The following is a 15,362-nucleotide window of genomic DNA, read 5'->3' as shown; positions in this document are numbered from 1 at the left end:
GTTCAGTATATTGTCTCACACCCTTGAATATTTGCCTTTCATATGTCAAGCTTTTTGTCTCTTTCTATTCGGAATCTTATCTCTGTATCTCTTCACGATCGACGATGGTCCCTCCTCAAAATTGTCAAAATCATCTTAAACTACGTCATGGAAGAAAAGTTCTTCTAGCGCAACCTTGCAACGTGTATTGATTTCCAATCAGTGCGTTCTTCAAATAGTCTCACGCTGTGCCACTTGATTTCAGCCTTCATGCTTCTGCAGCGAATAAAAATATTTTGGGGCATTCGCGGACTCCAGACTCTTCCCCATGACGATACGTTAGTTACACATCAATCCGGTTTAAAACGGCAAGTTTTAAGAGGAGTCGATAATCTGGCACTTGATATAACTTTCATCTTCGTTCGCATGCTTACTCATTACAAACATGCGAGGGTAATTTCACCTACCTTAATAAACCCGAGCATTGCGGTAGCTAAAGCGTGTCACGATACTGTATACGTATATTTCATTGTCCAGGAGGACGAAAAAAAAAAAAGCCTCGGTTGTGCCTCTCCACAATTTTATTTTATTTTGCGTACACCAAATTTTGGTATCCACTGACCAGGACAGGTGGGCATTCCTTGTGGCAGCACTGTGGTCGTGATTGACGTGCCTGCCCCCGTACACCCAAAGAATTCGCTGTTGCCGATGTCTTCGCAACGTACGCCCGACGATAGTGTCTGCAACGCCCTTGATTTATTCGGTAGAGGCGACGCCCGTGAATCTGTACATGTGGCGCTCAGGGCGAGCAGTGCAGGAAGTAGGTGATGTGGCTCCTGAGAAATCGAGCTGTTTTCTAGGATGGACCTGTGTGTAGAAGACAGCAAAACAAAGGATGAATGCATTGTTTATTTTTATAATCAGCACTAAATGCAAGATAGTTAAGCTTCTTGTCAAGGCTTTGAAGAAATGCTTGATATTCTTATCATCTTTACATATATGATTTCTTTTTCTATTACTTAACATTCATTCCTCAAACATTTTTTAAATACCGGCGGGCATTTTCAGTATAGATTTCAGTCACCCACGCACATGAGAAAATCCGCACTATTATGCTTGATTTAGATATCATAAACCTCACCCAAAAGTCAAGAAGATAACAGTTTGTGAATGCTAACTTTCAATGGTATAGAAGATATAAGCTCGACTAGGACATATTGTGACGGGGTTGTGCGCATGTCAGTGTGGAATAGCAAAATGTGTATAAGTGATCGGAGCACTTACTAGTGTGATGCATGAAGATGAGTTGAGAGCATGGTGTTTCACCATCCATAGCCACCTCCATGACCTCCCCCAACCCCGACACCAGGCAGTCCACCCCCGTAACCTCCACCAACCGCATAGCCTCCCTTAAGTCCGACGCCAAGAGCGCCTGCATTAAGGTGTCCTTTGACGCCGTAGGTAGCGAGACCCAGGCCACCACCATAGTTGCCCCCGTATCCTCCGCCATAGCCGCCTCCGTAGCCTCCTCCGTAGCCACCATTATAGCCGCCGCCGTAGCCCAGTCCTGTGGCGTAGGTGACGCTTCCTCCATAACCGAGGCCACCGCCGTATCCTCCGAAAGCTCCGACGTCGGCGGCAACCACGGTTCCCTTGAGGCCAACTCCCCCATATCCTCCGTAGCCTCCTCCGTAACCTCCTCCATAACCTCCTCCGTAGCCGTGTCCGAAACCAACGCCGGCGCCGTAGCCTGCAAGGCCGTACGGTGCCAAGCCGTAGCCGTTCACGACGCTGACTCCACCATCGACGGCTCCAATGGTGCCCAGTCCGCCACCGAAACCAGCTCCTACCAGGCCACTTCCGACTCCTCCGCCTGCTCCGAGGGCGCGAACGTCGCTGAGGACGGCGTGGCTCACAGTGACCACGGGCTGGACGGTGTGCGACACGGTGGTTACAGGCTGTTTCACGTAGCTCACCACGGGCTTGGTCACGTAGCTGACGCTGACGACGGGCTTCTTGACGTACGAGACGGTCTTGACAGGAGCTACTTTAACGTGGCCTACGACGCGGTGGGGGCTGGGAAGTGGCACAGCGACCGCGTGGCCGCCTACTAGACCAGCGCCGCCACCACCACCACCGCCGGCGAGGCCCAGGCCCACGCCTCCACCACCGTGCACGACGCCTGGGCCACCGTGCACGACGCCTGGACCACCGTGCACGACGCCTGCATGGCCACCGTGCACAACGCCCGGACCACCGTGCACAACGCCCGGGCCGCCGGCGCCTCCACCTCCTCCCACTGGTCCGCCAGCATAGCCGCCGGCCAGAGCATGGGACACCAAAGCTGTGAGGACGATCACCTGAAGAAATGACGGTGACAAGGTTCATTCACTTATGAAGGTGATGACAATAATTTAGAGCAAAAATTACCGCAAGGTGTTCATTACTCATTGGCAAAAGAGTTGTGCAAGTTTTAGATATTATTTTAGGAAGTGTCGGTGTTTTTGGGCCTACTTAATTCTCCCTGTGGATGGCTGTGGTTGAAATGCGTATATTGACGGTGTACATTCTTTGACAAGAAACTCTGATAGTAGGCTTTTTGGACTAGTTCTTTAGATACATTTGAAATGGTGTAGTGCTTGAAGACATTGACTAGAGAGACGAACGATACGTTTGTCTCCCTTGTCCGTGTCTTCAAGCGCGATGACCCCTTCAAATGTAACTATAATACATGGCACTCACCCATGAAATTTTTCTACTGCCGAAGCTGCCAAAGCATAAGTATAAATAGGTTTCCCTATAAAATTTCCTTTTCGTACATAACGTTTAATATGAGAATATAGTGTTCACGTTTAAAGCAGAATATGGTAGCTCTCAAGGACGATGTGCAGGATAATAGCTAGTACAACGTGACCACGAGAAGTTGCGGAATACCATACGTTAGAGTGCATAAATTTACGCATTCTTGCCTTTGAACGTTCATGTCGACTAACGCCTGATTCCTGTGGTTTACCCCGATCGACGCCATTTGCCTTGAGGTGAGAGCAAAGGGCATCGAACGAGTAGCACCACATAAACTTCATTTCTCTCTTGGTGTACAAGATCATGAGCCAATCACTGCGAACTTCGAATGATGCCATGGCCCTTTCTCCGTCTCGAAGGACTAACGCTATCTCTAATTAATTTTCGCAAGCCTGTTTCGTGTTTACGAAAACGCTCACAACGCGTATACGCACTCTTTACGGTCGTCATGTTTCATTTGGCTTTAAACACGGGGACAAGGTGGCGTTGTCGCTCGCTGTTGTCCTCGTTCACATCGCTCAAAACAACGAACCACAAGGCCACGAGTGGGTATACTTTGAGTAATCGCTTAGGGCCGCTTGAAGAGCTGTCGCTATTCAGCTTTGCACAGCAGCGGAGTGGTCGCGCCATGCGTACGTTGACGCTGTCGGAACAGCGGTCGGGGACGGTCTCTGCGAGAAACAGCGCCGCATGGCTAGCACTTACAAGGGCGTGCATCTTGGGTATCCTGGTCAGTGGGAAGAGGCAAATCCAAGTGTGACCACACCTCGCAACGCGGTGCATTTTTATACGGATCGGCTCTCGATCGAGGATAACGCCGGACGACCCAGTCTTACTCTCTTGTCCTAGCCGGAACCACGCACATGAAGGAGAAAGAAAGCAAATATAAAACGAGATAAAGAGAGATAAAGCATGAGCAAGGAGCGCCTAACCAAAAAGTGCGCAGCCCGCAAGAAGTGGGCAAGAGAGAGTCGGCGGCGGCGCGCTTTCGCGTCGAATCGTCGTCAGTTGCGGCGAGGCTTTCTTCCAGCTGCTTTCTTCCTCCGCTCTTCCCCTGCACACGGAAGTTCCGACGGACCCTGAGCGAAATGGGAGGAGCCGTGGTGGAGGTGCGTCGCGACTCGTCGCCGTCCGGGCGGCGGTAAAAATACGGCTTATCAGTGCGTTCATTACGCGCACTGCCCACAGCTGTCCAACGCCCTGGATTTCGAGCCGCCTGGCGTCCCTGCCAGCAGCACCCCCCCCTACCCTTCCTTACCGTTTCCCTGAGTGTTTTCTTTAGAAGTGCAACACACGAAGCGGCTACGGCTGCCCGGCGTGCCGATAGCCTCGGTAGCGCCTAATTAAGACGGGGAAGCACCACTGCCTCCGCCGTCTCTCCCATTGTTACTGTCGAATTCCGCAACGCTTTTCGTGCACGGATTTGCAAGTATAGCTTGCATGCCTCCGGCCAACTTTATCCTGATAATAGAACAGCTAATGCATTTAAGCGAGCGGCTTCGTATACACGTGTGTACGAGCGAAAACAGAGACGCCCTCCCCCTCCACGCCTCGGACTCATCGTCACGTGTGGAGCATCTCTGTTGGTCGTTCGCTTCTTTTCATGCCAGCGCCATTTGCGTGTCTTTCTTCGGGGACTACCAGTAGGCATATTTCTCGCATGTAGGAAAACAATCGTGCGTCTGAGTTCACAGTCGTCCTTCGTGTTATCTTACTCTTTCCTTATTCCGTGCGTATTGCTGAAGAGCGATGCGTAAGGAGTTCTACAGTCCAGCTCGGCGTCGGCATTTAAATGATAAAGCTGCTAATGCCTTAGAGGAACCGTATTTTTGGAGGCATAAAGCTCATGGAGAGGCGTGGCAACTATGTGTGGAAAGATCAGAGTGAGTAAAGAAGACGGCAAGAAGTTCAGACCCAAGCTGCAGACATGGTAGTAATGAAATTACAGTAATTAAATTATTTTTTGCGGTAGCGAGTGATATGATGAATTGCTTATGTCGGTTGATAATTTAGTAATATAATGAATTACTTCGAGGGAGTAATTTTTAGAAACTTGCTCATGACTTTCTCAATTCCTTTGACTAAAATATTGCACGTCTGCTTCCGTTATGGCATTCAAATGGTAAAAAAATTGACAAAAAAAGGAAAGAAAGTTAATAAAGGCAATTAATGTTGGTGCCAAACTTCAAGCGTGGGAAGCTTGAACAAAGATCTCTGTGATTTCAACGTATATGTGCTGTAAATAAAATATACATGAGTTTGTACATGGACGATGAACTTTTGTGAATTTCAAAGAAATATCATTACTTTTCAAGAGCAATAGTAATGTAATGTCTTTACTGTCGGCCAGCCGTAATTTGTAAGGTAATGCATTACATTTTATAAAATTTTATAAAAGTGATTAGTAATGTAATTTAATTACTCTTTAGGAGTAATTTTGCCATCTCTGTCAAGCTGTTACTCCTGCCACACGGCCATAATTGCCTTTAAAATAAACAGTATCTTATGAAACAAGGGTTAAACTTTGGTCTGAAGCCATGCCCGTGGACGGCCCTGGATAAACCCTAAAACATGCTGACGAGAAGGCTCTTATCCGGAGCTTACGTGCGTACTTGCCCTTCAGCGATGGCAAGACACACCACACATTATACGTGTCCAAAACGGTTGTGGTCAGGAGCTGCTAGAAAACGAAGCTGCATGTTGGCCCTTTAGTGCAAACAGTGACTACAGCCTTCTACCACTTCGTTTTCAGAGATGTACTTGAAACTAGTGTTTATGTAGTCGACCCGCCGGGTTTAGCAAACGAAAGCTCCGGTAGCCAAGCGGGAGTTTGACAGAGGCATAACTAGAGCATGGTGTGCTATTATTGATGACATGAAACTCCGCCGTATTTTCGGAATGCGTCATCATGGCGTTTTGAAGCAATTAGAATTGACAATATGGCGAATTAGACTGTATGGTGCAATTTGGCAGTGTCTAAAGTAGAACACCTCTAGTAATTAGACGATGATATCGGAGGCACGCAGTGCTCCACGTGTAATGATACAAAGGTGGGATAGTTGATTTGAAAGGAATACATTCTCATGGCAGCATAGCATGGCAGAACATTCTCATGGCAGAAAAAAAAGAAGATAGGTGCCACAGCACATATGCCACTTCAATTTATCTTGTTTTGCTCTCTGCATCGTTCGCAGACATTGCGAATTCGTACACTCATTCCGCGTCCACAGCCGCTGCAGAGAAAGAGTTTTATCGCCCGTTAACTCACATTTCCTTTCTCGAGTGGCTTAAGCTTACGTCGACGTATGCCAGATCTATCACACTTTGTATATTCCCAAGTATCGAAACAAACGGACGCCTATACTTACGAGTAAACTCAACCGGCGCCCTTTCTCTCAATACGCGCTTATAGAAAGCACCCACACACGCCAGGAGAAGCTGTATGCCTACTGCGTATACCTGTCCCTTTCGCATTGTTTTGTTCTTTTTCTCTCCCGCCCCGTTCAGCACACTCTAGCCCCGGTGGTGACCGAGTGGCTCATTTTGGAAACTCGCGCGTAGCGCCTCGATGGCGCGCGGATTATCTGGACCGTGTTTAGCGTAGGAGCAGCTTCCTCTTTGACTAATTTTTCTTTCCATCTCGTGTTTCTGCCTTTTGACGCAGCGACAGCTTCGGCGGAGCGGTCCTGCCTAGCGTCGCCCTTCCCCATCGCGGCTGGCTCGATCGGAAAAGAACGCACCGCGCGGCGCCCGTCCGGGACTGGCGGGCGTCACGACGCTTATAGACGCGTCTATAAACGTCGCCGTGCGAAGCTCCGGAACGAGTTTTAATGGGGCTCCCGAAGTGGCTGCTGATTGCAGCTGGCCACTATCTGTCTGAAGGGCGTAATTTCGGTGCCCAGTCGAGTGAAAACAAGAATGCCGGCGCAGTGAGCACGTTCGACGTCGGCTGCAGTGGAAACGTGGAGGCATCCGCAGCTCGGCTTTATTCTGCGTCGCGACAGCTGCGCGCCGGAAAGAAAGCTCAGTTGTCGCGAGGGGGGGCCTCGTTATGCGGTTATCAATGCTTCCCTCGGTCACGTTCGATTCCGCGACGCACGAGCGCGCGCTAAGTAACGCCGAGTGTAACGCGCACGCACTGCCGCGGGCTCCTCCTCTGGGCTGGAGCTAAAATACACGAGCGCCAAGTTCTCAATTACCCAGCGACATCGCAAACACCGGCGGCAGAAAATGGGGCGAGCCTCTTGCCCGAGGATTTTGAACAACTGTTTGAGAGGAAGAAGGCCGCTATATTTGTGGCGCCCGACGAAGGGTCCTGCTATTTACATTCTTCGATCTCAAAGTTTGTTTCGAACGTCATTGCGCAAGTACGTGATTTCCTTGAACTTATACACGAAGTGTGAGCAGGCAGTTTAAAAAGAAGATTATCGTCACACTCTGCGCTTAAAGAATAGACGAGGGCTATCTTGTGTTGCGCTCGTTTGCAGGATTTCACGTACGTGAATACACGCTTTTCGCTGTTGGGAATATCGGTCGTAGGAAGAGCAAAGGAATAAGAATGATAAAAAATAACCTTACCGCTCACATTTTGCATAATTTATCACTAATAACCGGTACATGTTATCACTAAAGGCTGAGCCGCGGTGTAATGCCTACGATTGCTTTGCTTCAATGATTTTTTTTTCAACTGGGTTGCTGGACGGCATAATGGCTGAATGAAATTGCATTACAACATGGGAGGCCAGTTACTCGCAGATTCTGAAAGAGCGACTTATAAACTGCACCCTCCATTAGCCATCGTTTATAGCCTTCAGTTACAACTTAAAGGGGCCATGACACGGTCATCCATGAATTCGCGGTTTTGGGCGAAAAATAGAAGTAAAGGGTCTATTGCGCCCATATATATACGAAAAATGGACTGTAAAAGAATATTTCAGTGCGAAATAAGCTCTGGAAGTCGCCGTCTGTAAACCCCGCCCACCGCCGGCGACCCCCATTTTGCCATAGAGTGTGTGACGTCATGTGCTGCATGGAGCGAAGCCGTCGCCTTCTGTCAAGGTTTCAGCCGTTGCAAATCGTTCAATTTCAATGTCGCGCAGAACAAACCTGAAGTAGCTCGACTGCACGCGAAGCTGAGCACGGAAGAAAATCGTTCGCCGGAATGCAGACACTGGCGCAGCAGGCACCTTGTTACGTCACGGCTCGCGAGTGCGCCAGTGTTTCCCGACTCTCAGGCCGCTCGCATGTTTACAGAAGTGTTCAATCATAAATTAAGTGCTCAACCGAATGCGCTGAAATTTCACCAGCTTGTTTGTGAACGCACAAGGATTAACCCACATAACACAGACAGACTATGATAGAAAATTGGCTGTCATGGCCCCTTTAACTTCACGCCTCTAAGTGCACTTTCTCACTGTGTTTGCCCCAGGACACGTTCAGAATTGGCAGTGAGCCTCCGCGGTAAATGCAAAAGCAGAGCACTTCGGACACTGGATATTGTCTTCATTTGACTGATTGCACATGCAAGTGATGACTTGTGCAAGCAACGTACAATCAGCATATAAGAAGTTATCCTTAAGTACGATCAGCAGTCTCCAAAAAGAGACTTGCTCCATCCGGGAAAGATTGTGGGAAAGGGAGCAGACAACGCATGAAGGATATGTGCTTTTGGTAATGATCAGAAAAAAAAAAAAACCTACTAAAGAACTGCGAGAACCTGCGTAGAAGTACAAGATGAAGTTCCGCGCTTCTTTTAGCCTCGCTCCGAGTGCTCTGTGTTCCGAAACGGCAGAGGCGAACACTTGAACAAAGTGCACTTTGCAAGGCTCCTTCGTTGCCTTTGGACAATGCCTAGCTTACTTTAGGCTGTCAAAATTATCGTTGAATATACCCCGCCCAGCGATAGCAAACCAAGAAGCAGCCTCCCATATGACGCATGTTTTGAATGCCGGTTGCTCTGAAAGATGCAATTCAGCATACTTTACACGCTCGAGAAATTAAGGCTTCATCCAGTGATTACAAATCGTGGGCCATATAGTAAAGAAAAACAGACTAGGTATAGTAGTTTGTGCCCCCCAACACTCCTTCAGCCAAGTAGACTATCATCATGCACGTGGCGTCATCATTGAACGTGGCGAGTTTTTTCTGACACAACTGCCATGAAGCGCGCTGACGGTGTGATGTAACCGACGACGAAATATGTCACGTATGGACGGCCGAATGAAATGACATTCGACGTTCTTGATTCTTAGTGGCTAATTTAGAGAGCAGAATTATTTCAGGATAGTATGCGTTTTAATGACAACGCGTGCCGAAAGAAAAAGGCGGTGCGGTGATATACACGCAGGCTAACCTCGCTATAACAAAGTAGCATCGGGAACATAAATTATTTCGTAATATCCGACATTCGAAGTAACAGCAGAGACAAAAATCGGCTCTAACGAATCGGCTATCTGGCTCGAGCAGATATCCTAGATACGAAAACGCATTATTCTAGGGTTCATATCCACTATAAGTGAGGTAATCCATACCTGTCTCCTAGTGGCATTTCGAACTGAACAGACCGGAACATAAGAAGGTGAAATCGCAACAGAACAATGTTTGTTTGACAAAACTGTTAAGCAAATTTTTAATTTCATATCCATATAAAAAAAATTGTGGCCGTGAATTGCCTTTCAATGTTTACTTTGCTTCTTATGCTATACCTCGCGAGAACCAAACATTCCTTCGTTACAGGCGATCTTGGTTTCGTTCTTGGTTTCGTTATAAAAATAATAAATGTCACCCTAAGGGAAGCGTGACCAACCAAAGTTTGTTGTTAATTCTCTTTATCAGTGTTCTTTATTGCAGGGTTCAACTCTATATTATTTTTTTTTTAAATCCACGCAGAATATCCTTTGGGAGTTGTCTGAGTGATACCCAAGCATAGAGTTTTACCGTACAGGAAACTCCATGTTTGTGGTCTTCCCTGTAGCATTTTTGTCGGGCGTCATCGGCGCGGCGTCTTTCATCTTATTTCCAGCGCTCGTCAGCTTCTATCGGCTCCATGGAAGGCGCATCTTGCTGCGAGCTAAACGCGTGTTGGGCATCAAATTTTCGTAAAGTTGGAATTTTACTGACGTGTACGATCTTCTGTGTCGCCTATACTTACTGTCCTAGACAGCGCTTTTATTCCACCACCACGAAATATTGCAACGAAGCCTTTGCAGAGAGTGTTCTACTTTTACATTTGTTGTGTACCGTTTGCGCAACGCATTCATATGACTCACATTTATTCACATTGTGCAAGCGTGGTTATGTAGCCTGCAGTGTTTAAGACACTCACCTTCGAAGCGTGGGGGCTTGGTTTCGAAATCGAGCGCCGCCAGGAAAGCATATTCGGTTTTATAAATTGTGGCTTTTTTTTAAAAAAAAGAGCCAAATGCAGAAACCGAAACTGGGTTAAAATTCACGGGAGCGCAAAGCGCGCCTAAGTATATTTAACTTCTAAAACAGTTGGAATCAAAATGGGGCAATTCCTGATTGTAACGTGAACTGAAAAAGGCAGTTTCTAATCAAAAATGAGCCAAATGCTGCACCTGTTTCAATCAAACCGAGCCACATTTATTAAGCTAGCACTGCGTCAACAATCGCGACAAAAAAAAAACCAATATGGTCTCATCCAATCTGTTTCATTTGTGTCCTAGCTGCTTTGCTATCGTGTTTACGTTCCACAATCAGTTTTTCTAGGGCGAGTTGGCGCTTACTGAAGGACATGATGTGGGCAAAACTCAAATATAAAGAGTAAGAGGCTTGCTTTTTTACTTCTTATGGCCTCTTAGGGCTTCTTTTCGAGTTTAGCGCTACAATATCATGTCCTTCTTTCACTCCAAGACGGTATATTTGAAATAAAAGACATATGAAATTAAGATATTAGGCACCGATCTATCACTTAAAGAAGAAGTGATCCGAAGCGGCACGGCATAAAGCGAGCTCAGAAGAAGAAGAAGAGCTGGAGCACTTTTTAAGGCCTTCAATAGATTCCAAGAACAAGAAAACGCTGCCAACAGTCCAGAATAGTGCGCCTTTTGCCAGGAAGGACCACTCGCTCTTCAAGTCTAGTCATCGTCATTACGCCCATGCGACGAAGGACGGCACCGACGGAAGCACAAGGATGATGTTAAATTTATCGCAAAATATTGCTATACCGTACATTCGAATCGTTTTAGACTTCTTTTACGAGCTAATTCAAGCCCAAATGAAATGTTCCAATCTATAAGAGCCAAATACAAATTGTACTCCTGAATACCCACGATGGTGGGCTATATAGATTTTAGTAGCAATATATATTTGAGGTATCCAGGGGACATGAACACATTGGCAAAAAATTGGTGGAGCAGGCACGACCATATTGTCAGTACCAAAAAAGTGCGTTTTTCTCAGTTTCAGTTGAAGCACACTTGGCTCTTTTAGAGAAAAACAGAAACACCACAATTTTATTTCTTCATGGCGATTCTTCTTCCGTGACAGAAGAACGGACAGACGCACAGTTTTCTCGTTGAGTCGGCATAGAAACGCTTAGCATTTATAAACGTGCTGTCGCAGTTTTATTCACTGCGTTTATTTAGCAAAAAATCCAGCAGATCCCACGCACTGTGGGAATCGATGTAATGCGAAGCAGCCAGCAAAGAGTTGCATACATCGCCTCATTTGTGTTTGAGGCAAATGAAGTCATTCATGTCATCTAGTTCACTATATATGTATCACATGTTTGTCGTGCATGCATGCATGTACAATCTTTAATGAAACGTATATTCTGGTATATACAATGCGTGACCTGTAATTTAAATTCGTCACGCACTCATGTCATGTCATACCAATTTTGGTGTATATCCAGTTAACAAAACGGCTGGAAGCGCACCAAGACAGTGTCATGTAAATCATGTCGTACATGACATGCATGTTACGATTTGCATGTTAGGGACTATCATTTATGTTCGTCATACAGTCACGTCATCCACTATGAGTTTTGGTGTGTATCAAGCTATGGAAACGGCCATAAGTGCACCATGAGCGTGGCATTTAAATCTTGCTGTACATGAACTGCACGTCGTGATTGTCATGTCACCACTTGCCATTAGTGTTCATCATACAGTCGCGTCGCGCAATGGAAATATAGGTGTATGTCAAGCTGGCGAAACGGCCGCGAGCAGGCCACGAGTGTGGCATGTAAATTATGCTGCACATGAAATACATGTCATGATTTTCATGTTACCACCTGTGATTTATCTTCTTCATATAGTCACGTCACGCAATACCAAATTTGGTACATGCCAAGATAGCGAAACGGCTGCAAGTGCACCATGAGCGGGGGAATGTATGTCACGGCGTACATGACATGCATGTCGTGATGTTCATGTTACCACCTGTCATTTATGTTCGCCATACAAAAAGGCTTCGTCGTACCAATTTTAGTATATATCCTTCTAATTAAATGGCCGCGAGCGTCCTGAGATCATGTCATGTAAATCATGCTGTACATGACCGGCGTGTCATGATTTACACGACAGGACCTGTCACTTATGTTTGTCATACAATCTTGTCACGCCATGCCAATTTTGGTAAAAATCAAGTTAACGAAACCACCGGAAGAGCACGAAGACCGTGGCATGTAAATCATGCCGGTCATAACATGCATATCATGATTTTCATGTTAGAACCTGTCATTTATGTTCGTCATACAGTCGTGTTATGCCATACCAATTTTGGTATACGTCCCATTAACGAAACAGCCAGAAGAGCACGAAGATAGATACGGTCAAAGTCGCAGAGGTTCGCTAAGAAATGCTTCGCATTTAATATTTAATGTGTTCAATAATTTTGGCTTGATAAACATATGACTCTTCGTGTGCATATTTTTGCGAAAAGTGCGAGTTCCGGTTGTTGTCAAGCTCCAGTCACCTCGATAATCAGCAGGATTCAATGCATACATTTATGCCTTCTGAACTGAAAAGATGGCGGTGCGCCCGTCATTAGGCGCCGTGATGTCTGTCTGATTAGCTCTGGACAGATCATGTCGCAATAAAGCAAAGCAAAAGATAGTTTGTGCCAGGATACAAGGAATACAGAACACAAGGGACAGACCAAGAAAAAAGAAATGTCGGCCGATTCTAGAGATAGTGAAATACCGAGCCCATTCGCAGCGGAGGTGAAGCAGGTTTCCCATAGTGGGATATTGCGCCAGCCATGGGCTCGGTGTTGACACCTTTCCTAATGCAGGCGCAGAATGCGCAGCTTTAAGCCCGCCGTGCGTGCGCTTGACAGCAGCCGGCAAGTGTGGCGCCAGACCGATGAATAATTACGTGCCATACTTTAACAGCCATAGATCCCCACTCAGTGTGTATACTGCGGCCACACAGGTACGCAAGAGGAAAAAGTACAAGATGCACACAAGACAATTGGGCATTGTTTGTGCATGGGGGGAATGGGGCATGGTAAATACAAGACTACGTGAGTGTATCTCTGTGTACATTGTCTTTAATATCACACGTCATTCTTCGCATAACACGTGTATACAAAACTGCCGCAACAGTAGCAGAGGCAAGCCAAAATAACACCATGCTGCGCATGCTTTGGATAATTCAAAGTTCCGGAAGTTTCCATTAAATTTTTTTTCTTCGAGTGCAGATTCCCTCCGCGATCGTTTTTATTTGTAAAAAAAAAAAGAGACTACGAACATTGTAACAATACTGCAAGAGACAGTTGATCGTGAGGCCTCCAGCCATCTTTTGAAGCATGAATAGGACGACAAGATAAACAACTGCTTGTATAATGGCAGCTAGATTTATTACAAAGTACTTGCTAACCACAAGATGTCCGATCACTTTACGAGCACTTTACACTGACTTGCAAGGGTAAACCCCGACCCTCGTGAGCTCTGTAATTCTTTTTATGCAACAGGGTCCGTCAGCCGCACATTTCATTTTGCACATTTACTACAAGCCACGTTGCCCGTGGAAGCTAAAAAAAATTCTAAAATTATCACTGTGTAAAGATCACCGTCAGAAAAATAATTTTAAAAATGCCTTCGCACAAGCTCAAGTCGCTGAAGTTGTCTACGTTTAAGCTCCGGCTCTTGCACTGGGTGTGAGATTTATCAGCATGCGCGAATTGCTCATGACGCCAATGAGTGCATGCAGACAAAGCTCACATATATAGCAGCATATATAGGATGGTACGCCAGCTGTCACAGGCGAATGCTTTTAGTGATGGTAAAGCGCTGGGTAGCGTTCTCATATCTGGCCCGTGGTGTGAAAGGGGAGGAACATGTTGAACGTTTCATCCACCACTGTACGAGATCAACGTGCCGCGACTTGGCCGGCGGAGCATACAGAGCACTGCACAAAGCGCACAATACTGGCGGCATGCTAACTGAAATATCTCGTCGCTTAGCTACAAAATCGGCGTAATACTGCGGCGACCTGCTCATGCGCCTGAGAACGCTGACAGCTTCTCCAGCGTTGACGTAAGTTGTGGTGTCGACAAAGGAATGAGGCGGCAACGAGTGCGTGAATTTTCCTACGCCAAAAAGCACTGGTATAACGTCGTACTTCAACGAAGCGTAGATAATTTCAGCCGGGTGCTCAAAACAAGGGACGATTCCATCACAATGACGAAAACGTGAGTGCCTGCCACCATACTCAGACATTCGTCTGCAGAGGCGCAGATCTCGGCACCGCAGTCGTTAGCGATGTCGACGTCAAAGTTATACACAACCGCATCTATGAAACGTTCGGTGCCAGTCCAGCGATTGTCGGTGAGCGAAGAGCCGCCGGCACGTTCCAGCTTTTCTTGCTCGCATTTGCTGATCATCCACAAGGCAGTCACATTTTTGTCGCCGAAGGCCACCTCCAAGCTTGATACAGAATGATTCGCACTCGTATCGTCCCATAACCTGTGGGGTGCTACGATGTCTGCGTCTTCCCTGAGCCCCATGGTCCAGTTGAACAGCGGTGTCGACTGCAAGAGGACCCACGGAATCGGCAACCGGGGCGGGCCAATTGTCAAAAACACCCAAGCCAGGGCACGGTAGCGGTCTGAGGGCAAGTCTGCCGCGTCAATACTATCAGCGTTGAATACGACGGCGTCGCTTTTGTCGATGGCGTCGCGGCTTTCAGTGACGTAGCAGATGTTGGTACCGTTAGGCGAACACGGTAACGTCAGGAAGTCTTTGCTGCTCGGAGGTGTCATATTCTCCCACGTGTATTCGAAAGGCGTCCACAGTAGTATCTGCGGCGTCTCTGTGGGCGGCGAAATATTTACCGTCGGCAGGTCAAGGTATTTTACTCTGACTGGCGCAAGTATTAACAGTAAGGCAGAAAGGTACAGTACAAGAGAACAACAGCAGAATATCACACCGAAGTTAATGATGTACAAGAAAGTCTCATTTAGCAGCGCCCATTGATGCACACGACCAGTAACTTCATGTGTGACTCCCGCAATGAAGTCTCGTGCGCCTTGCAAGCGTGCGAGCAGTGTGTCCATAGTTCGGCACAACCTGAAAGGAACGGAAAGGTAAGGCCCTACAAACGACTGCTACAGCA

General features: G+C 46.9%; 2 protein-coding genes across 3 annotated transcripts; both read right to left on the bottom strand.

Moving 5' to 3' along the window:
- Positions 1-549: 549 nt before the first annotated feature.
- On the bottom strand, positions 550-3,595 carry LOC119381573 (uncharacterized). Of its 2 annotated transcripts, XM_037649351.2 has the most exons (3): positions 3,487-3,595; positions 1,264-2,339; positions 550-846 (listed from the first exon to the last, which is right to left on the bottom strand). In XM_037649351.2, exons 1-2 carry the CDS (start codon positions 3,562-3,564, stop codon positions 1,302-1,304), a joined length of 1,116 nt encoding a protein of 371 aa, XP_037505279.2. In that variant the 5' UTR covers positions 3,565-3,595; the 3' UTR covers positions 550-846; positions 1,264-1,301. The 2 variants fall into 2 exon arrangements, with proteins under 2 accessions (XP_037505279.2, XP_049275503.1); XM_049419546.1 differs by lacking the exon at positions 550-846 and having other exon boundaries at positions 1,262-2,339.
- Positions 3,596-14,370: 10,775 nt separating this feature from the next.
- On the bottom strand, positions 14,371-15,009 carry LOC125757176 (uncharacterized). The gene has a single exon (XM_049412464.1). The coding sequence runs from the start codon at positions 15,007-15,009 to the stop codon at positions 14,371-14,373; it is 639 nt and encodes a 212-aa protein (XP_049268421.1).
- Between the last annotated feature and the right edge of the window lie 353 nt (positions 15,010-15,362).

This window comes from Rhipicephalus sanguineus, chromosome 1, assembly GCF_013339695.2.
Source record: "Rhipicephalus sanguineus isolate Rsan-2018 chromosome 1, BIME_Rsan_1.4, whole genome shotgun sequence".
Classification (NCBI taxonomy): Eukaryota; Metazoa; Arthropoda; class Arachnida; order Ixodida; family Ixodidae; genus Rhipicephalus; species Rhipicephalus sanguineus.
This window is presented reverse-complemented; position numbering and strand designations above follow the sequence as displayed.

What these genes read in the sequence shown, in the direction of transcription:
- LOC119381573 (XM_037649351.2), bottom strand. Translation starts at nt 3,564, where the DNA reads ATGCACCGCGTTGCGAGGTGTGGTCACACTTGGATTTGCCTCTTCCCA. An exon ending in TACCCAAGATGCACGCCCTT is followed by an intron (nt 2,340 to 3,486) that starts GTAAGTGCTAGC and finishes TCATTTCTTCAG; the next exon opens with GTGATCGTCCTCACAGCTTT.
- LOC125757176 (XM_049412464.1), bottom strand. Translation starts at nt 15,009, where the DNA reads ATGACACCTCCGAGCAGCAAAGACTTCCTGACGTTACCGTGTTCGCCT.